We start from the raw sequence: 18,887 nt of genomic DNA, 5'->3' as shown, positions 1-18,887 counted from the left end.
GTGTATAGCTAAGGCTAGACAATTTAATACAAGGTATTTCATACTTTTAGTGAAAAAGTACAGATAATTTATGAAAATTGATATGCAAATACAATGTTTTTCAAAAATTAAATCGTTCTGGTAAGACATATATGAAATTTACATCTTCCTTACTGTAGTTGACAGTTGAAACTTGATAAATATATTTTTTAAATTAATAATAATACGGGAAATGGGGGAGGGGGCTTTAGCCCGTTAGCCCCCTACCATGCGGACGCCACTGCAATAGGCCATAAGTCGAGGTTGTAAACCTATATAAACTGATACCGGTATAGTTTCAGTCAAAGAGTCGAGTGGCCTTTGCAATTTAAGAAGTACAGGAAATACAAGAAGTACTACAATATATGCATATACCTATAAACTAATGAATAGCACAGGGTATACATCGGTGGCTCTATTTTTCGACGTATCATATTGGCCTGCCTTAATTTCATGCTGGCGCCGATGCCCGATGTATCAGTTAAATTGAATTAACTAAAATAATTAATATAAGATAAAAATATTTTATAAATAAAAGGATATACATATAGATATACTTGGATATTAAACATATAGAAAGACAATGTATATTAATGAATAATGATATTATACTTTTATCAGTGTTATCACTTAAAATATTAATTATTTTTCATCCCTAGTAGTAAGGTTAGAAATAACTCCAACATCGCTACATTTCAATTTGCATTGTTATAACTGTGGCCTGGTGGTAGAAAAATATGGCCTGGTAAAAAACTTGGCAGCCCTATTTTAAAACTGAAATGGCATCCCTGTCAGGGGTACGATATAGAGTAAAAGAGAAAAGAGAACGTGGGGGAAATACAGTACTAGTTTCATACGTCTATGATTACTCCCTTTATGTTCTTTCTCTCTTTTCTTTCTTCTTTCTTTCTCTTATATGATTCCCGTACATTGATGGCAGGGCGAAGTGGAATGCGCTGTCCATTAGTTTATAGGTCTGAATATATGCCACTATCCTCCTTTGTCCCTTACACACTCGACTTAACATTCTCATATCTGCTACCCTCACTCCACTTACCTACCCTAACCTTACATTTCTTTTTAAATTTTCACTTTTATATGCCAAACATTCTGAAATACTGTTGACCTCTTTCCTTATCTTCGCCATATCATATACAGTATACACTTCCTCATAGGTCCAACTAGACCAATATATTTAGGGGTGCACAAATTATAAAGATTTCCTGTACAATTTCCCCTCCACACTGTATATCTATTAACAATAATTTTAAATGTATAATATTTATGTACTACCTATATTTTTAATATTTTGGTGAAACAGTAACAGTATATACTAAATTGTGACTACTACATATTTTTCCGGCCAGTAAATTGTATTTATTTAAATTATTGCTAGTTCAGAATTCTAGACGACGTGGTCCACCTCTTCTATCTTAATGATACCTTGATCAATAATGCTATTACAATTATTTTTATTCAGATGAGTACTTAAGTACTTTTTAACTCTGACTGATTTTAACTAGAATTAGAATATAGCTTTAAACAGGAAGACTTAGATAGTTAATTTCTTGTTAAGTAGATTTTTTTTTTAATACTATGGTCGTAAATAGAGCTATATCTACTTGGTATTCACTATTCATTTATTGTATCGCGTGTTGGCCATAAACATAATATAAACACACGTACACTAACAAGTTATTCATATTTATTATTATAATAAATAATAGATAATATGCTGGCTCAATAGTATACTGCCTATAGTTATTAATTTTCTTATTAATGTTATTACCGTTTTAATTTTGTTCAAATTTTAAATTAAAATCTATTCAACTAATTCGATATTTGTTTATTTATCGACGTATAAATGACGAAAAATGTTGTACAAGAGTAGTACAGTTTTCGCTGTACCGATCTATGTAAATTACAGTATTATTGTAGTCGACCGGCGTTCGCGTGTTTTGGCTTGTGATGTGGATTAGGCCTACAGGGGACACTAAAATAAAAAAAACGCACCACGTGTAATATCTCATAATTTTAAACAACATAGACCATGTGATATAATTTCGTTTAACAAGCATATAGGTGGTGTGGAAACTTACGCGACGCTGCAGTCATTGTCATCATCCTATAAGTAGGTACATCGAGTACACAGAAGTAATATAGAAAACACAAATACTAATTAGATAAAAAACCTATATAACATAAGACCATGGTAGAGATTAAAGAAATATATTTTTGGAGCTATACAGGGGTTTTAAGTGCATATTTACAAAACCTCAGGGGCTGGAGAAGTGTTCGAACGCTTCCATTCATGACTAAATAACATTCAAAAAATCATTTTTTTCTAAACATCAGTGCGGTGCCATTTTTAAGGCGCGTAGGTATGTAAAAAATTGAAAAAACAAATATTTTGTGATAAATGATTCCTATTATAATAATATTTTCAATAATCAATACACTTCGATAACAAATTATAAACAAGGCGCTGTGTCAACGCATGTCAACGCGCTCACATTCATAGGCAGTCTTTCATCCTGCCAAAGATAAAATGTCGTTATTCTGTGTTCAAAATTATTTCGTCAACGGATAATATAATAATATTATGACTATTGTTACACACATAAATAATAAGTAATAACTACGTATCTGTGACATGTTCTGTACAACACATTAAATAAACTAAAGATAATTTCATAATTTAGCTGGGAACATCTAGTAGCGAAGTACCTAGATATTTTATTCCTCGATATACAATATATAGGTTTTGTTACATGTACTTGTTACTCTTTGTCATTCATCATGTCAGAAAGCAATATCGAAAATGAGACCATTAAAACAAAAAAGGTCAGATCTATAAAATCTTTTTTTGCCGCGCCTAAAAAGATAAAATTGGAAGTAAACGATGCATCTAATTTTGATTCTCTTTCTGATGGTAAGTTTTTTTAAAAAAATATTATGAGAATTAATAATTAATATTCAATCATACCTAATGAACATTTTAGCAATAAATCCGAAAACTACAAATGTAAATAAAAATATTCATCATTCTACTGTAATGATGGTTGAACATAATAAAACTAATACAGAGTTTTAAAAAGTAAGTTGATAATTTTTTGATATAATATATTTTATTATAATTTATAACTAGGGCTTTATGACAGTAATATAGTTTATTGTTTATAACATACAATTTAATTTGAACTTAATTAGTAATACAAATGAACAACCTAATCAAGAACTTGAAAAATCATATTATTCATCTTCATCAAGTACCTGTAGTGGTGACAGTAGTGTTGACTTATGCAGGTAAATTAATCATACCTTTAATAATTATTAATTAATACCTAATGTTTAATAGCTTACTTAGGAATTTATATTGAGCCTCGTACGTACGTTTCAAATGACTGTTTTTATTACAGTTAATATAATTAATTATGTTTATATTTTATTTCACCAACCCTCCTAACCTAACCTATAACCACCGGATTTTGTGCATATATTAATAATAATAATAATAATACTATTTAACTTCGTAAGTTGATTTTTCTGAGCTCCAATAATCATAATTTATATAACTACTATTATATAATAGACTACATAATATACCTACACTCGAAACATGTTTAAGTGTCATGACTTATGATCATTCGATTGTGTAGGTATACAATCAGTCGTTGCGGTCCGAGTATAATACGATATATTATGTATTATATATATTATTATAATTTTTTTCTTTTATTGGTAATTGAACGCTATGGCGTATCTTTCTATTACGACTAACTAGTGCAACTATTTTACTGCCAACTGCAGCGATAGGTATTATTATATTATATTATTATACTCACAGCCTGTACAAGGCCGATACTCCGCTTATCAAAACTTTAAATACTTATAACTTGTAAGCTACCTAATTATCCTAAATGGGATTTTTATGTATCAAAATATTCATACAAATATTCTGCTTTTGAAGATGAAATCAAATCTGTGTGTTGTATTTCAAAAAAGAAAAAACTTTTTTTTAAAAAAAAGGTGGCAAGTGGCTTTACTATATTGTTGTCATAGATGTGTTATATTTGAATTTAATGATAAATCATAGAATATTAAAAACGGTTCTGAGCGGAAACGTTATGTCATTCAGCACACGTCTTGTATAAATTAATCTAATTTAAAATTAAAAAAAAAAAAAATTAACAAAAATCGAAAATACCTCATGGCTAATTCAATAGCGTAACATTCCAGTGAACTTTTTTTGTTGATTTAAATGCATATAAAAAATAATCGTGCTTATGTACCTTTAATATTTTTAAACTGCTGTTAAAGCATCTAATAAGGACCCTTCCATTAAATTTTCAAGCTCTTTTACTAAGTGTAAAAGCTTTTGTCGACAGTAGTTTTATAAAAATCTCTCAACGCTATAAATAGTCTAAAAGAGTCAACATAATATTCAAAAAATGTTACCATATATGGAAAATGCTAATGTAAATATTTGGTGAAAATTTCAAGGGTCTACAGTTATAAGTTTTGAGTTAACCAAAAACAATAAAATCGATTTTTTAAAAATTTGTTTTGCGTAAAAATTATTATTTTTTTCCCTGACGCTTTCGAAAATATATTTTCAATTATTATACCTCTCAAAAGCACCAACTAGATTCATAAAAGATGCCGAGCATAATTTTTAGTAAAAACGTTGTTTTGTAACGACTTGAAACTAGTTGAAACGAAGTAAAAAATATATTTTCAAAAAACATTAATACTTTTTGAATAACGAGTGTCCCATGTTTGATAAATCACCTGGTATTGCTTTTGATACCCAACTTTGGTCCTAAAGAATAAAGATGGTTATATCTTCCAGTATAGTGTTGAAGTTTGTATCCTGTAGAAGGCATAATTATATATTTATATTTTTGATTTCTGGGTGTTATCTATTAAGTGATGGAATTATGTGTATATAGGTACATATTAGTGTAGATTTGTTTAGATTTTTGACCGAAATAGTACTATACAGTACACACTAGGAATTTAGGTTAATAATTTGGTGAAAATAATGTAAATGTGCTTTACTTACTACACTACATTTGATTCCCCCCTCCCCTAAAAAAAAACAAACAAAATCACACGGAATATTTTAGAATTGTAGATAGACTGATACAAATATAATAAATACAACACGCATAAATCAAAACTGCTACTCTCTCTAAAATTTTTAAGATAAAAACTGTATGTCAAAGTTGCTTAAAAGAATTAAAGTAATTCAAGTCCTTTATGCAGTAAAAAACAAAACAAATATTCAAGGTCATGCGTATTTAAGGGGTGGTCAATAGCCCGCCCTGGAAAATGTTAGGGGGCTACTATAAAAAAGTAAAACTATGTTATCGAATATGCAATGGACAATTATAAATCATTAATAAATATATAAATAAATATATATTATATAGCTGTATATTATTACTTATATATATATATTATATTATATTATTATTATATGAGTACCTACCCTATACAGATGTGTTGATTTTTTTGTAACAATTTTAATTCATTTATTTTTAAATAGTGTTACTGGGAGTTGGGAGTCTTATAATATATTATATAATAATATATAAATGTAGGTACCTATAGTTTTCTTAAAAATTGTGACATTTAATTGTTGTTGTTGAAGTAGAATATAGGTATAATTGTTGTCTAACTATTTTAAATTTTTATTAGTGCTCATAATTGTCCACATCGTTGATAATTAATATTACAATTTACATTATTGATCGTAATAATAATTATTAGATATTACTATTGTTAAAGCACTATCAACTTTTAAAATAATTTCATATGAGGTTTAATTTAATAACGTGTTGGTATACAACTTTTCAATAAAGGAAAATAAGTCATAAACCAAAAATTGTTATTAATAACCAATTAGCAATTGTTAAATAGATACTAGATAGATTGGCTCAGGTAATTTAGGTAGGTACGATAGGTACATAAAAAAGACTCAAAATTGAATACTGCTCATATAAATTTATTATTTCCTAAAAATGCAGCTATTTTTATAGTATTAATGACGATATAAAATATTAATTATAAAAACAATTATTTTGATTTTAAATGGCTTAATACATTAACAAGGGTTTAAAAAAAAATAGTGTTTTTCAATGGTAAGACGAAGGGTAATTTTTGTGTATAGGTACACATTATAACAACATGATATATGAATTTGTACCAATGTTGGTTTACATATATAGTAATGCTAATGATAAGAAGTATAAAACATTTTAACAACTTAATATATAAAAATAACAATATTTACAAAGTATTTATATGTACACAACATGGGTAGTCTGTGATGCGATTATTTGAAACAATTCAGTCTTCATTTTTTCTTGTACCCATCATGACCATGAGAATCATGGTGCTCCTCGTGGTGGTGATGGTGTTCCTCTATCGGGAACCATTCGGATATCCACACGGGCTTCCAGATTTTCTTCCACGCGGGCAGCCAAATTTCTTTCCAGTCGGGTATCCAAATCTGTTTCCAATCTTCTTTCCATTCCAATTTCTTGTCTGGGATCCAAATCTCGTGTTTTTCTGTTTTCCATTCTTGTTTCCAATCTTCCTTCCATTCGAGCTTCTTGTCTTGAACCCAGATCTGTTTCTTTTCGGTGCGCCAGATCTGCTTCCAGTCTTCCTTCCACTCCAACTTCTTGTCCTTGACCCAGATCTGTTTCTTCGCGGGCTTCCAGATTTGCACCCAGTCTTCCTTCCATTCAAGCTTCTTGGATGGCACCCAGATTTGTTTCTTCACTGTCTTCCATACTTTCTTCCAGTGTACCTTCCATACGACTTTCTTCTTCCACAGGTCGTGCGCTTCGTACTCCCATCCGTGGTAGTCCTTGCCGAGATGCTTAGATCCGGGTACGTACGCCTTGACCAACTCGGGTACATGTATCTTATGCCAGTCCGGCACCTGTTCCTCCTTCCACGCGGGTACTTCGATGTGCTTCCACACTGGCTTGTAGACCTTCTTCCAGTCTGGTACCTTCACTTCCTTCCAGGCTGGCACATCGATGGACACCCACACTGGCTTGTATATCTTCTTCCAGTCTGGCACTTGTATTTCTTTCCACGCTGGCACTTTGATTGGCACCCATATTGGCTTGTATATTTTTTTCCAGACCGGTACATGGACCTCTTTCCAACCCTGTTTTTTCGTCGGTACCCAAATTGGCTTGTAGATTTTCTTCCATGAAGGCTTCCAGATCTGTTTCTTGCCTGGTTTCCATGTTTTAACCCAGTCAGGTTTCCAGATGAGCTTCTTCTTCCAGTAGCCTTTCAGCGGCTCGTGGTGGTGCTCGTGATGGTGGTCGTGGTGCTCGTCGACGCCATAACTGTGATCTGGCACTCCGATGCGGCTTTGTGCGACTGCCGGTTGCCTATTTATACAGTATAAAACGACACACGTGTTAGGTACTTATATATATATACATATTTATTTATAATGGGTACTATATATTCGTTGCTGCAGCCATGTCATTGTATAGATATAGTGAAAATTCATACCGTGGGGTACACATCAGTCTTACGATTTATTATTATTTAACACACCTATATTATGATAGTGATGATATGTCAATACATGCGCGTATGTATAGCAAATTTCTTTAACACCTATGTTTTTTTCTTTCTTTCGTCTATTCATACAAAGTCTTTTAAAAACAACTATATTCCACGTGTGTTTTACTTTACAATAGATTTTCCGCGTTTGATTTCCCATATCATTGTTCGAATGTTATGAAAACTCGGCGCCATAGTCGTACCGTATATACTTATACGTATTCACGTCGTCCTTTTTATTGTCATCGTATTCGTATTGAAAGTCGTACGTGGTGGGTATCAATTTTTCACAGTTTTCTCTATATATTTCGTAATTTATTCTCCAAACAATATTTATTATGATAATAATAATAAAAGCGATTGAATTCAAAAATAAAATAAATAAACAGGATGTCTAAGGAGAGGATCGGTTTCACGTGGATTTCTCTTTGTGCCGAAAACCGATAAGGACCGTCATCGTTTCGCGTGGTTGTATTATTGTGACTTAAACGCACTTTAGAACAATCGTAAGACCCCCTAGGAGATGATAAATGTGAATTACGAGAGCTGTATTAAAAAACACCCACCTTTTATCTTATTAAAATAGTCGTTACTTAACATGTGATTTATGTGCTCGGTGAAAACGTACGTTTTTTACACTGGTAGACGCTAATACAATAACTATTGATCCCAGCGGATAACACGTCGATATAAGTATACATATTTTTCTAAATGTTTAGCGAGCTGGTTATATCATACGAAAATGCTCGTTCGTATGAATTAAGAAATCATAACATTTACACGTATAATAAATTATGGTAATCGTCACGCTCCGCACAAGTGATGTATAATATACTTTACAGTCTATATAGCACCCAACCCAGAGGTTCCCAACCTTTTTTGACTCACGGCACCCATAGTCATTTTCTCTATACTCTATACTCTATAGTTATTTTTATAGTATTTTATTCAAACCAGTAGAATTAGAACTAGCTTGATTTTATATAATTTGATTAGGTCCTAACCATTTCGAACTATCATTTTAAAAAGGTTTTTAATTTAGGCAACGACGTTTATATTTTATAAATTAGGCGTAGGTAAGTTTATTGTTTATTTATTATTATCGATATAATCACAGAAAACGAGTTTGGTAGAACGTGATTTGCGTATGTAGAACGCGTGTTTCTAAAGAGCACAACAAATAATACAACAGAAAAAAAGGAAATGATTCCGGAAGATGTCGACAACGAATTTCAAATATTCAGATCTTAAGGTCACCGAATTTCAGGCTGGATTAAAAAAAAAAAATAGTACACCATATTCCTACTATATTATCCTTTTGACGTTGTCTGTATTACGAAAAGTGTTATATTATAGGACTGCAGTACCGAAGACTCGTCCTAACCTACCTATATTATATAGGTACCCATAAAATCGAAGTAATTTTCCCGTCCGAATGTGAGTACTTACTGCAGACCGGGTTGAGCGTAATCATTGCTCGGCGACTTTTTGTCCCGCTTGAGAGACGCTTGAGATGACGCGTCGTCGTTTGGGAAGGCCACTTGCTGTTGCGGCAAGTCGACCGCCTTTGACCAGACGAGTGTGACGTGGACGAACAACGCCAGGAACACCTGTAAAAGAAGGGGAGAAGAAAATTAGTTAAAAAATAATATCGTCGCGATCCATAGATATTTAATATATACATTGTATTATATAGGTAGTAATTTAAGCATATACGTGTTTTGCTGCTTTCACTGTTCCACGAACGCGTGCATGTATATAGTAATATTATATATAATATGGTTTACGTCGTAGGGAAATATATTATACAGCAGCATAAGTAGTTGACTCTCAAGTACGCTCGGGTAGGAGGCTGTTTTTTTTTAATATCCGGAAATCACGACTAAAAGTTGAACTCGACTTTCACTCGAAATAAATACTCACTTGGCGGCGGCGCTACGTAAGATAATAATATATTATATTATATATTATATATTACAGCTATTGGTATACAAGTGCGGTACATATACAATAATATTATATTATAATAGTCGTTTCTATTCAATATACAAACACAGTCACACAGATCTGCAGATCAAAGTGTATTACCTAGGTATACGCGTAATATAGATATAGATAGGCACGCTTTATCGGAGAAATATTTTAATTGAGTAGTATGGCGTATAGTTGTATAGGTATGGTACAAAGCAGTGTAATATACCTAGTAGCTGTCAAAAATTGGGGAAAAAATCAAGCGCCGGTTAATCGTGACGTATACATCTGGTTCATAATATAATAAATTCGGAGAGTATAATAAATGGTATGGGCGTATGGCGTAACCGGTGAAAGCATCCCGGTCGAAAAGAAGCGCGTGTTTCCAACGCATTTTAATTTTTTCGTTTTTCAATGTCGCTCTTCTTTGCGCGCAGTATTTTTATTATTGCATAACGACTTTATATCCGATATAATATTATTATTGAATCATATCGACATAATACGTGTAGGTATAGAGGCGAGATCTGATGTTTACGGTGAAAGTTCGGCACTCGTAATATTATATACCCTCGGATACGCAACGGTGGGCTGCAAAGTTGAATTGAATATTATTAGGTACTTTTACAGTTTAAAGTATCGCGTCTATATCCGGATGACGACTATATAATCACAAACATAACACGCGTTATATAACTGTTATAAATTATAATATATATGCGGTTAATTTATGTCATTGCAGTGAGTGGCGACGGTGCACACTATAAGTCTATAATATAATGGCATAAATAAAATATGTAAACATTTGGATAATCGAATACGATCGTCGGAGGTATCTCGGAATAAAATAGTACTTTCGAATATGTTTTGAGCGAATTTCAGCATTTTGTCCGGTTCGATTGACGTGGTTTCGGTGTAAGTATAGGTATACACGCAAATCGCATATGACATATCTATATACATAACGCTGGTGTGCATAATACTATACATGAACATCTACGTACTTATAATCGAGTGGTGCAATGAAAAGGGCACAAGAAAGACATATATTATAAATATTAATAAATCGTCGGAAATTTTGTGGATCCGTTAATATAATATAGATTTATAATGCGTTTTGCTGGAGGAAAATCTGCTAGCCTATATACCCAAGTTTATAATATTATATAGGTAGCCGTACTTCCGGTATGCGGAACTATCAAACGATCGAAGGTCGAACCTATGTATAAAAAAACACATACTACAGATGGCAAACCAGTCGTATTGACCTAAAATCTAAAAACACCCGATCGTGTTTAAAATTAATCGTCTAAATAATGCTCAAGATCATGTTTCAACAAATTGCCCTCGTTTACAACTGTCAAAGTTATAATATTATATGTAAACTGTATATATATATATATATGTATCATGGTACCACCTCACGCTATGTTAGTATATAATATTAATATTTATTCGCCAACATATATGTTTAATATACGGGCGTGCTACCTAATAAGTAATAACGATAGTAAACTTCTGAAAACGCGTTTGGTAAGAATTTAAATATTATAATTTTTTTTAGTGAACGAGTTTGACAAAGGAAATTTCAAGATAAAAAATTGATGGTAGCCTACTGTAGGTATATGTGTATGTTTATGAAATGACCAAAAAAACAAGGCTGTAATAATTTTCTATCATAAATATGTGTTATTTTGAGTTTCTTGTGGCATGTATAATTGGTGAAAAATTGAATATTTTGAGAAAAATATGTTCAATTATTGGAGGCGAGTATTCAAAATGTCCACATAAAACCTCGAGGACGAAGCTTGGTTACGATAAAATTATTTTCTTAACCTAATAAAGTAGTACATTTTTATAGTCGTTTTATTGACTAAAATGTACCGTGGAGAGAGAGAACTGACACCCCGGCGTTAAAGTCTCCGGAAGCACGCGGGAAAGTACCCGTGAGAACGCTGGCGAGCGCAGACTATAACAGCAATTTACTAGCTAGAACACTATTGTGTTTTGCGCGCGCCCGGCCCAAATATAAAGCGCTATTATTACTCTATTATTATTATTATTTTGTACGAAATATATTATATACATATAGGGTACTGCTCGCACGAATCTCGGGAAATTATGTTTACACGAAGAGGATATATATTATATTATTCGAATTATATATAGGTATGTATACGAAAACGCAAAGAAGAGAAATTTTGAAATAAATATTATAAAATTATATTACAGTGTCGTGATGTTCTATTGTGAACTAAAAGAAATATATTTTAATGTGGAATCAAATCATAATTATACGCGATTGCAGGTGCGCAGGGTTACAGTAATCAAATATATAATGTCTGTTCTGTTTATACACTTCAGATGTCTGAACGATAAAAGGATATTTAGAATAGTAAGTGTGGTATAATGGTGTATGTCTGTATGAAACGAGATTTTTGAATAGCAATGAGAGGTTTTGAAAATCTTTTGACTATCAAAACTTATGTTTGTTTTATATATTTATAAATTTATAATAAAAGATACGATACCAGGAATGATTTCCTGGTACTTCCGCGCTTCAAAAATTAAATCGCTTGTAGTTTGACTCACGATTTCCAAAAATATCAAATGATAATAATTACATACCACTGTGACGGCGTCGTACAAATAAAAACCAAAAACTCGATGTAATAATAATATGGTATCGCACAATACGAAAATTAATATACAAGACGGACGGTTATTTTATTATTTTTTCGAGAAACGCATGCAAATTACTGTTGATCTTAAAACGAGAATTGAATGGATCGAATGAATTTAAATTTAAATATATTATTATTATGTAACGTAATAATAATCGATATCGTGATATAATAAAATATGATATATTATGTGTATTACTAACCACTATTTGGTGGCGGTCCATAATGTTTCGTGTGCAGTGCTTGTGCGTTTGATTGTCTTTACTTGCTGCGAGCCACCACGATGTCTGCAAGTCCGTCGCCGATTGACATGTAGTAACAGACCTCCGAACCGTTTTATATCGAGTCGGTTCGCTGTTGCCGGGGCAAGGTCGTTTGTCCCTACCATATATCCTCCCCCGAAAAGAATACCGAAAAAATATACGCACGCACTTTCTTCCCGCGCCGCCACTGCGGAAGGCGAATGACTTTCACAGGCGCTCGCCGCCGCCGCGATACTTGGGCGGCGGCGGAGACTAGCGGCGCACCGAACACACACGAAATGTGTTATTATTATTATTATTATTACTATCATCGTCGCCGCCGCCGCTGTGATGTGAATATTCGTCTCCGCTTTGCAAATTGTGTAATACGTAATAATAATAATTGTACGATGGCGAGCATAATATACGACGCGATCGCGGCACAAGTTTAACGCGTACCCGAGTTTAAGGACGCCGCTCGATCTTTCGTCAATTCGTCGTCTGCTTCCTCGATCAGTTCGCGTGGTCGCGGCACCGATCATTTACGCGAGGACGAGTGCTATGCGCAGTCGACGACGAGTTTTCAAACGATATCTTATGTTACTGTAATAATATTATTATTGTGTTCGTTGCTGCACACGCATATAGTACGGCTACGTTGCAGTTTATTTTTAAGTTATCGAATCTATATTGGCATTTCTAAGTTCAACCACGTTCAGTCTTACAACGAAATATATACCATACTTACATTATACTACGTTTTTACCGCCGATGATTTAAATGTATTTAGAGATTATTGTATTTTTTCGATCCGCGTATAACGTGTTTGTCAAAATTACAAAATTTTATATTTTTGTCTTTGAATTTGTTAAGTTTTTTTTGTAAGTGCACATACTATACTGCAGATTCATTCATAATCATAGTATTTTATTTTATTCTTAATGCATACGGTTATTTTACCTATATTGCTATATATAGGACTAATTAAACAACGTACACAATTTGTCACTTCTTTAAAATTGACAGTTAAGTCAAGGTAAACATTTTAAGAGCAAAATTATTTCAATATATTGTATTATTCATTGAATCTTTAAACGAAATAATTTGTAATACGTATATTATCACCATGCAATAACACATTTTTTTTTGCTTACTATTCACCTGTTTCAAGTTTAAGTCTATGTTTAATTTGTATAAGATAAAATAAATACATACGAATTTCCTATATAAAACCTTTTGCATTTAAAATATAAAAATAATTGATAGCCACTCTTGTACACGTTATACCTATTATAATTTATTTGTAATTTTGAAAACAAAATTATATTTATTTAAAAATATTATAATATATAACACAATATATAAGTTAAATTTATTAATTAGATTCTGTTAAGAGTTAAACATTTAAAATTGTTTAATATTAAACTTAATTTTTTGATAATTATTCTAATTATTGTACTTACTTAAATTGATTTTATTTCAAAATTCTTTATCCCAATTAAAGATAATTTTTACAAGACATACTTTACACATACCATGTGTGTTATTAGGTAAATCTGTTTCTAACCATCAAATAGGTAAATTTTAAAAATGTCAACGAGTGTCCTGCAGATTCTCTAAATATATTCATTATTCTTAATAGAAGTTAGAATACCTAGTTAAAAGGTAGTTAAAAGTTATTAAAGAAATATTTTATTCTGATTTAACTAAAATTCGACACGCTAACGTTGAACCAACCGATTGTTAAATTAATATTATTTACAACAAATAATGGTTGTGAATACTTTATGAGTGTCTCTATAATATGAACTATGATATCATAATAGATTATGAAACAGACGATTGTAACTTGAATTTGTATTTATTGTTTTTATTTTTACCTATCAAGTATATTGATAACGCAATTATTGTAGCGAATTTAAATATTCCATACGTGATTAAATATTAAGAAATAGTTTTTAAAAGTTTAGGTACCAATACATGCGTAATTACCATATATTATCTATTACCTACTGTATGTATTATCAGCCATATTTTACAGGGGTGGCCAAACTATTTTTGATTAAGATCTGCTGAGGGTATATTTATTTTTTTTAGGATCGACTAGGTAGTGTAAAAAAAAATATTTTATTTTAATAATAAACATATAGTATATAAATAATAAAATAAAAGTGTAAATTTATCTAAAGTGAGTGTTTCATATTACATTTCTAAACAATTTTAAAATATATTAACATTATATAATGTTGATGTAGAAGCGTGCCGTTGCATATCATGGACTGTTAATTATAATCTGGGTAATAGTCGCTAACTGCTAAACGAACACGCTGCTCTACATTATCATAGGAAAGTATAGCTATCGGAACATTCAGATTTTATAAATTTCATGTGAGAAAATGCCATTTTACACTAACAAGTTAATCCAAAATATTTATTTATAACTGTATCTACTAAATGAAAAATGTATAACAGTAATTATTAAATTCTAACAAGGGGGATCGACTTAGAAATCGTCCAAGATGTACAAACAATTTACAATTTTAAAATATTCATAACTCGCTTTAAAACTAAAATATTATAAATAGCCTATATGACATTTCCTAGATAATAACCTATAAAATCTTACCTTTAAATTTTATAAGAGGTCAATTCCCTCTAAATTTTAAATTGATGTAGCTAAACGTTTGCTATTTTACACACTATTGTAAGACGGAGACAACACATGCGGGTGCCACGTCCTCTTAAACACATTTCAAAATTATTTTCAACTGTATAATTGAATTAATTTTGCGGGGTGAGTCGTCAGTGGGTAGGTATAGTAAAATACAAATACATTAAAGGAGAAAAAAATTCACACACTCGTTAATTAACAAAAGTGGCTATAATAATATATTATATAGCAATTTGTTTTATTAAAAAATCTGAAAGTTACTAGTACATTTTTTGTTTACGGCAAACGTGTGATAAAATAAAATATAGTGTTCTTTCGAATTTGATTTTTAAAGATTTTTGATCATTAAAAATTAAATCACCAATCGCATATATACACCTATATAAGAATACATTTAACGTTATTTCCGTACATAATATAGGTATAATAAGCGTATATTATATTTTTCTGTCCAAACAAGTTTCACTCATTTCACTCTCTATTTTCGTTGAAATAACACATCGCGTGTTTTTTTTTATTGATTATTATAAAATTTCATCAATATTCAAGACCTATCGGAAAAAAATCAGTTGTACAGGTATGGTGTTTTAAAAATAATTCTATCGCTGAACGCATGACGATTGCAGAAAATAATATTATTTTTACTTGTATATTTCTTGTTGTCACTTTTTAATTCAAAAAAACCATATTCACAATTTATTGTTATTGCAGTATTATTTTTTATTAACATCAGACTTTTTTATACTTATATTATACAATATACGGTAGAGTTAGTACATATTATTTTATAACCAGCTCATAATAATAACATACAATAATAATACAATACGCCTATTGCAATATGCCTCATTATATATATATATATATGTATTTTAATTATTTAACATATATTTTGATTTTTAAATTAAACTTTAAACACTTTTTCGTGGCTCTAATTTTTTGTAAGAAATGTTTGTTTAAAATGTACATAACATTATATACAATTATATAATATATAATATTAAGACGTGTGAACATTCCAATAATAACGCGTTTAATTAATAGCAATTAACCGTAAGCAAATTAAAAAAAAAAATTTAATACAAAACGTTACCGCGTACAAAGTGATGTAATGATGTTATGATGTTATTGTCTGTAATATTTTGAAGACGTTTAGGATGCTCCGGAGCTATATTTCATTGGTCGTTTCGTATGGTGGGCACTCGTAAATTATACTCAGCATCTTGTTACAAATAATTAAGTCCAAGTACCAATGCATTATTGAGTGCGTTTGCGTGTTTGTAATGTTTAATATATATATTGTATGGTAAGTATATGCAATTTTTAAGCACATTCCAACTGTTGGGCATGAGTGTATAACTATAATATAATCCGCGTTCCCCGTGGACGTCATTGAACGCATTAAAAAAAAATTATGCAAGTTTACGGTACAAGAAGCATGGTCATGTACTCGAAAATATTATCAGTGGTGAGCATAGAATTTTAGCACCGTGGATGCGACCGATACACGCACTATATACGACGCTAAAATGTGTCTTAAATAGCTTAGGCGTATATAAGTGTACGAATTCGTGACATATACCACGTCAAACAATAAAATTGTGAAACTTTGCAGTCGTATAATATAATGTGTGTTTAATGTAATTAAAAATTATGTAAATTACGATAAAATGTAAACGAAGCTATTTTTGGTTGTATCCTAGTTGTTAGTAATAATCTGTAATATCGTTAAAAATATAGTATATATAGCATTTGACTGCACTATATGTAGTCTCTCACTCGCCGTGCACTTTATATAGTATTTAAAACATTTAGTTTTATATTTCAAACCGCATTGATTTGCATGGAAATTTGCTAAATTGATCCATACATTATAATTACTCACATTTTAAGAGTCTGACTAAAAATTTGTCTGCAATGTCCACGGAACATGCCGATATCATAAAGTAATAAAACCTACATAAAAACATAAGAATAATTAACGCTATTATAACGTCTGAACCAGGTCGTCTATACTCGTCATCTAGTTTTCGCTTCTGTTTAAATGACCCTGCGAATGTATCTATTGATTACCTATGAATTACTATAACTCGTTTGGATACTGCAGTGTTTGTGTATAAATATCATGTGACCATAATAATAACGCTATATTATTATAATACAATAATTATTATTACAATTTTCCGAATTAGCTAATAGCTATACTTACCTGTTACCTGCTAATTTAATTGGTGTTTAGTCTTACCCACTCATCCGATACTCTGCAGTCTAGACTACACACACTGCAGAATAGTCGCATATTTCCAACATCGATCGGTGTATATATTATTATACAGTAATGAGAAAATATTTTGTTAGTAAATTGGAATTTTCCAGAATTTAATTTTTCAAATTGTTCGTATTGTAATGGTAATTTTAAATGTTGTCCGGTAAAAAGTCTTTAGCTGTATGCTGAATTTGTAAATAACTTCTAAAAACCTATCATTCATCGCGAATAATGTTTAAAAAAAAAACGTACACTTGATAATATTTTTAACACTCAATTAATATATACATATAATAAGTATGCCTATACGTCCTTTAGTATACCTTTTTTACGCGGCATTAATTGTTAACTATGAAATAAATATCTATTGAACAATATTGCGAGGCAATATTTAAAAAAAAATTTTTACAGCACTTATTATTATGAAAGACACATCTTGAAATAAAAAATAAATATTAAAATGTTATCTAAGATTCTATTAACTTTTTTAAATATTAACTCCAATATAATGTAAAAATACTTGGTGCCATTCAGATTAGATCCTTTTTCGTATTTATCTTTGGGACGTAACAACTAGTATAATCATGCAGCCGAACAATTACGTAAGTAGGTAACTACAGAAACGGTAGGTATATAACTTTTATCGCCTCTGACCTATAGGTCTACTACCGTTGACACCTGACCATATTATATTGTTTGATGGCGTTCGTATTGTTTAGTGTACGCGTATATTATACACTGCACCGTATTAGTATAGATGCCTGTTTAATATAGCAATTAATACTGGTTGGTATACTAAGTTCGAATCGGGGTCATGATCCAAACTGTTGATCCACGTCACGTATCACGAGCATGTACAGGTGGTATGGGCGCCTATATAATAATTCATAATAATCGACTTCAAATGGAAATTTTTCATATTATATTGTTGATCGGAATAATAGCTATACGTACATGCAGATACAGATAACAATACAGATTACAGATCTGCAGCAGAACCATAGGCGACCTCTAAAACGTGGGGTGCTATAATATTTCATATTTTAAAAACATAAAATTGATGGTATTTTACTGCTATAAATAATAATAATACTATTATAATAATGATAGTTAAACATAAAAAGACAAGGGGTGCTAAATTAGAACTTTGGGGGTGCAAAGGCCCTTTTACACCCACCCTAGTTGCGCCAATGATCAGAGCTGAGTATAGTTGTTGCGAACGTTTCCTGCAACACATCATACGCTATTTACAACGATTCGATTATCGAAAAAAGAATTAACTTTCGTCTAATTCCGCGTGATTTTAGTATTTAATATTATTATTTTAACTATAAGCGCAGTACAATACGACTGGCATTATGGTCTAATAATTTTCCATTAATCATTTCCGTCGATTAACTGATTAGGAATAATTACGTATAGGTATAATAATA

At 31.1% G+C, this 18,887-nt stretch overlaps 1 protein-coding gene across 1 annotated transcript; it reads right to left on the bottom strand.

Moving 5' to 3' along the window:
- Nucleotides 1-6,007: 6,007 nt before the first annotated feature.
- Nucleotides 6,008-12,636, bottom strand: LOC132944174 (uncharacterized). The gene is made up of 3 exons (XM_061013393.1): nt 12,479-12,636; nt 9,070-9,230; nt 6,008-7,439 (listed from the first exon to the last, which is right to left on the bottom strand). Exons 1-3 carry the CDS (start codon nt 12,497-12,499, stop codon nt 6,380-6,382), a joined length of 1,242 nt encoding a protein of 413 aa, XP_060869376.1. The 5' UTR covers nt 12,500-12,636; the 3' UTR covers nt 6,008-6,379.
- Between the last annotated feature and the right edge of the window lie 6,251 nt (nt 12,637-18,887).

The sequence above is a fragment of the Metopolophium dirhodum genome, chromosome 5, assembly GCF_019925205.1.
Source record: "Metopolophium dirhodum isolate CAU chromosome 5, ASM1992520v1, whole genome shotgun sequence".
Lineage (NCBI taxonomy): Eukaryota > Metazoa > Arthropoda > Insecta > Hemiptera > Aphididae > Metopolophium > Metopolophium dirhodum.
This window is presented reverse-complemented; position numbering and strand designations above follow the sequence as displayed.

Excerpts from the sequence above, each read along its gene's own strand:
- LOC132944174 (XM_061013393.1), bottom strand. The coding sequence starts at position 12,499 with ATGGACCGCCACCAAATAGTG. Across the intron at positions 9,231-12,478 it reads TGGACCGCCACCAAATAGTG|GTGTTCCTGGCGTTGTTCGT; the intron begins GTTAGTAATACA and ends CTTCTTTTACAG. Across the intron at positions 7,440-9,069 it reads TACGCTCAACCCGGTCTGCA|GCAACCGGCAGTCGCACAAA; the intron begins GTAAGTACTCAC and ends CTGTATAAATAG.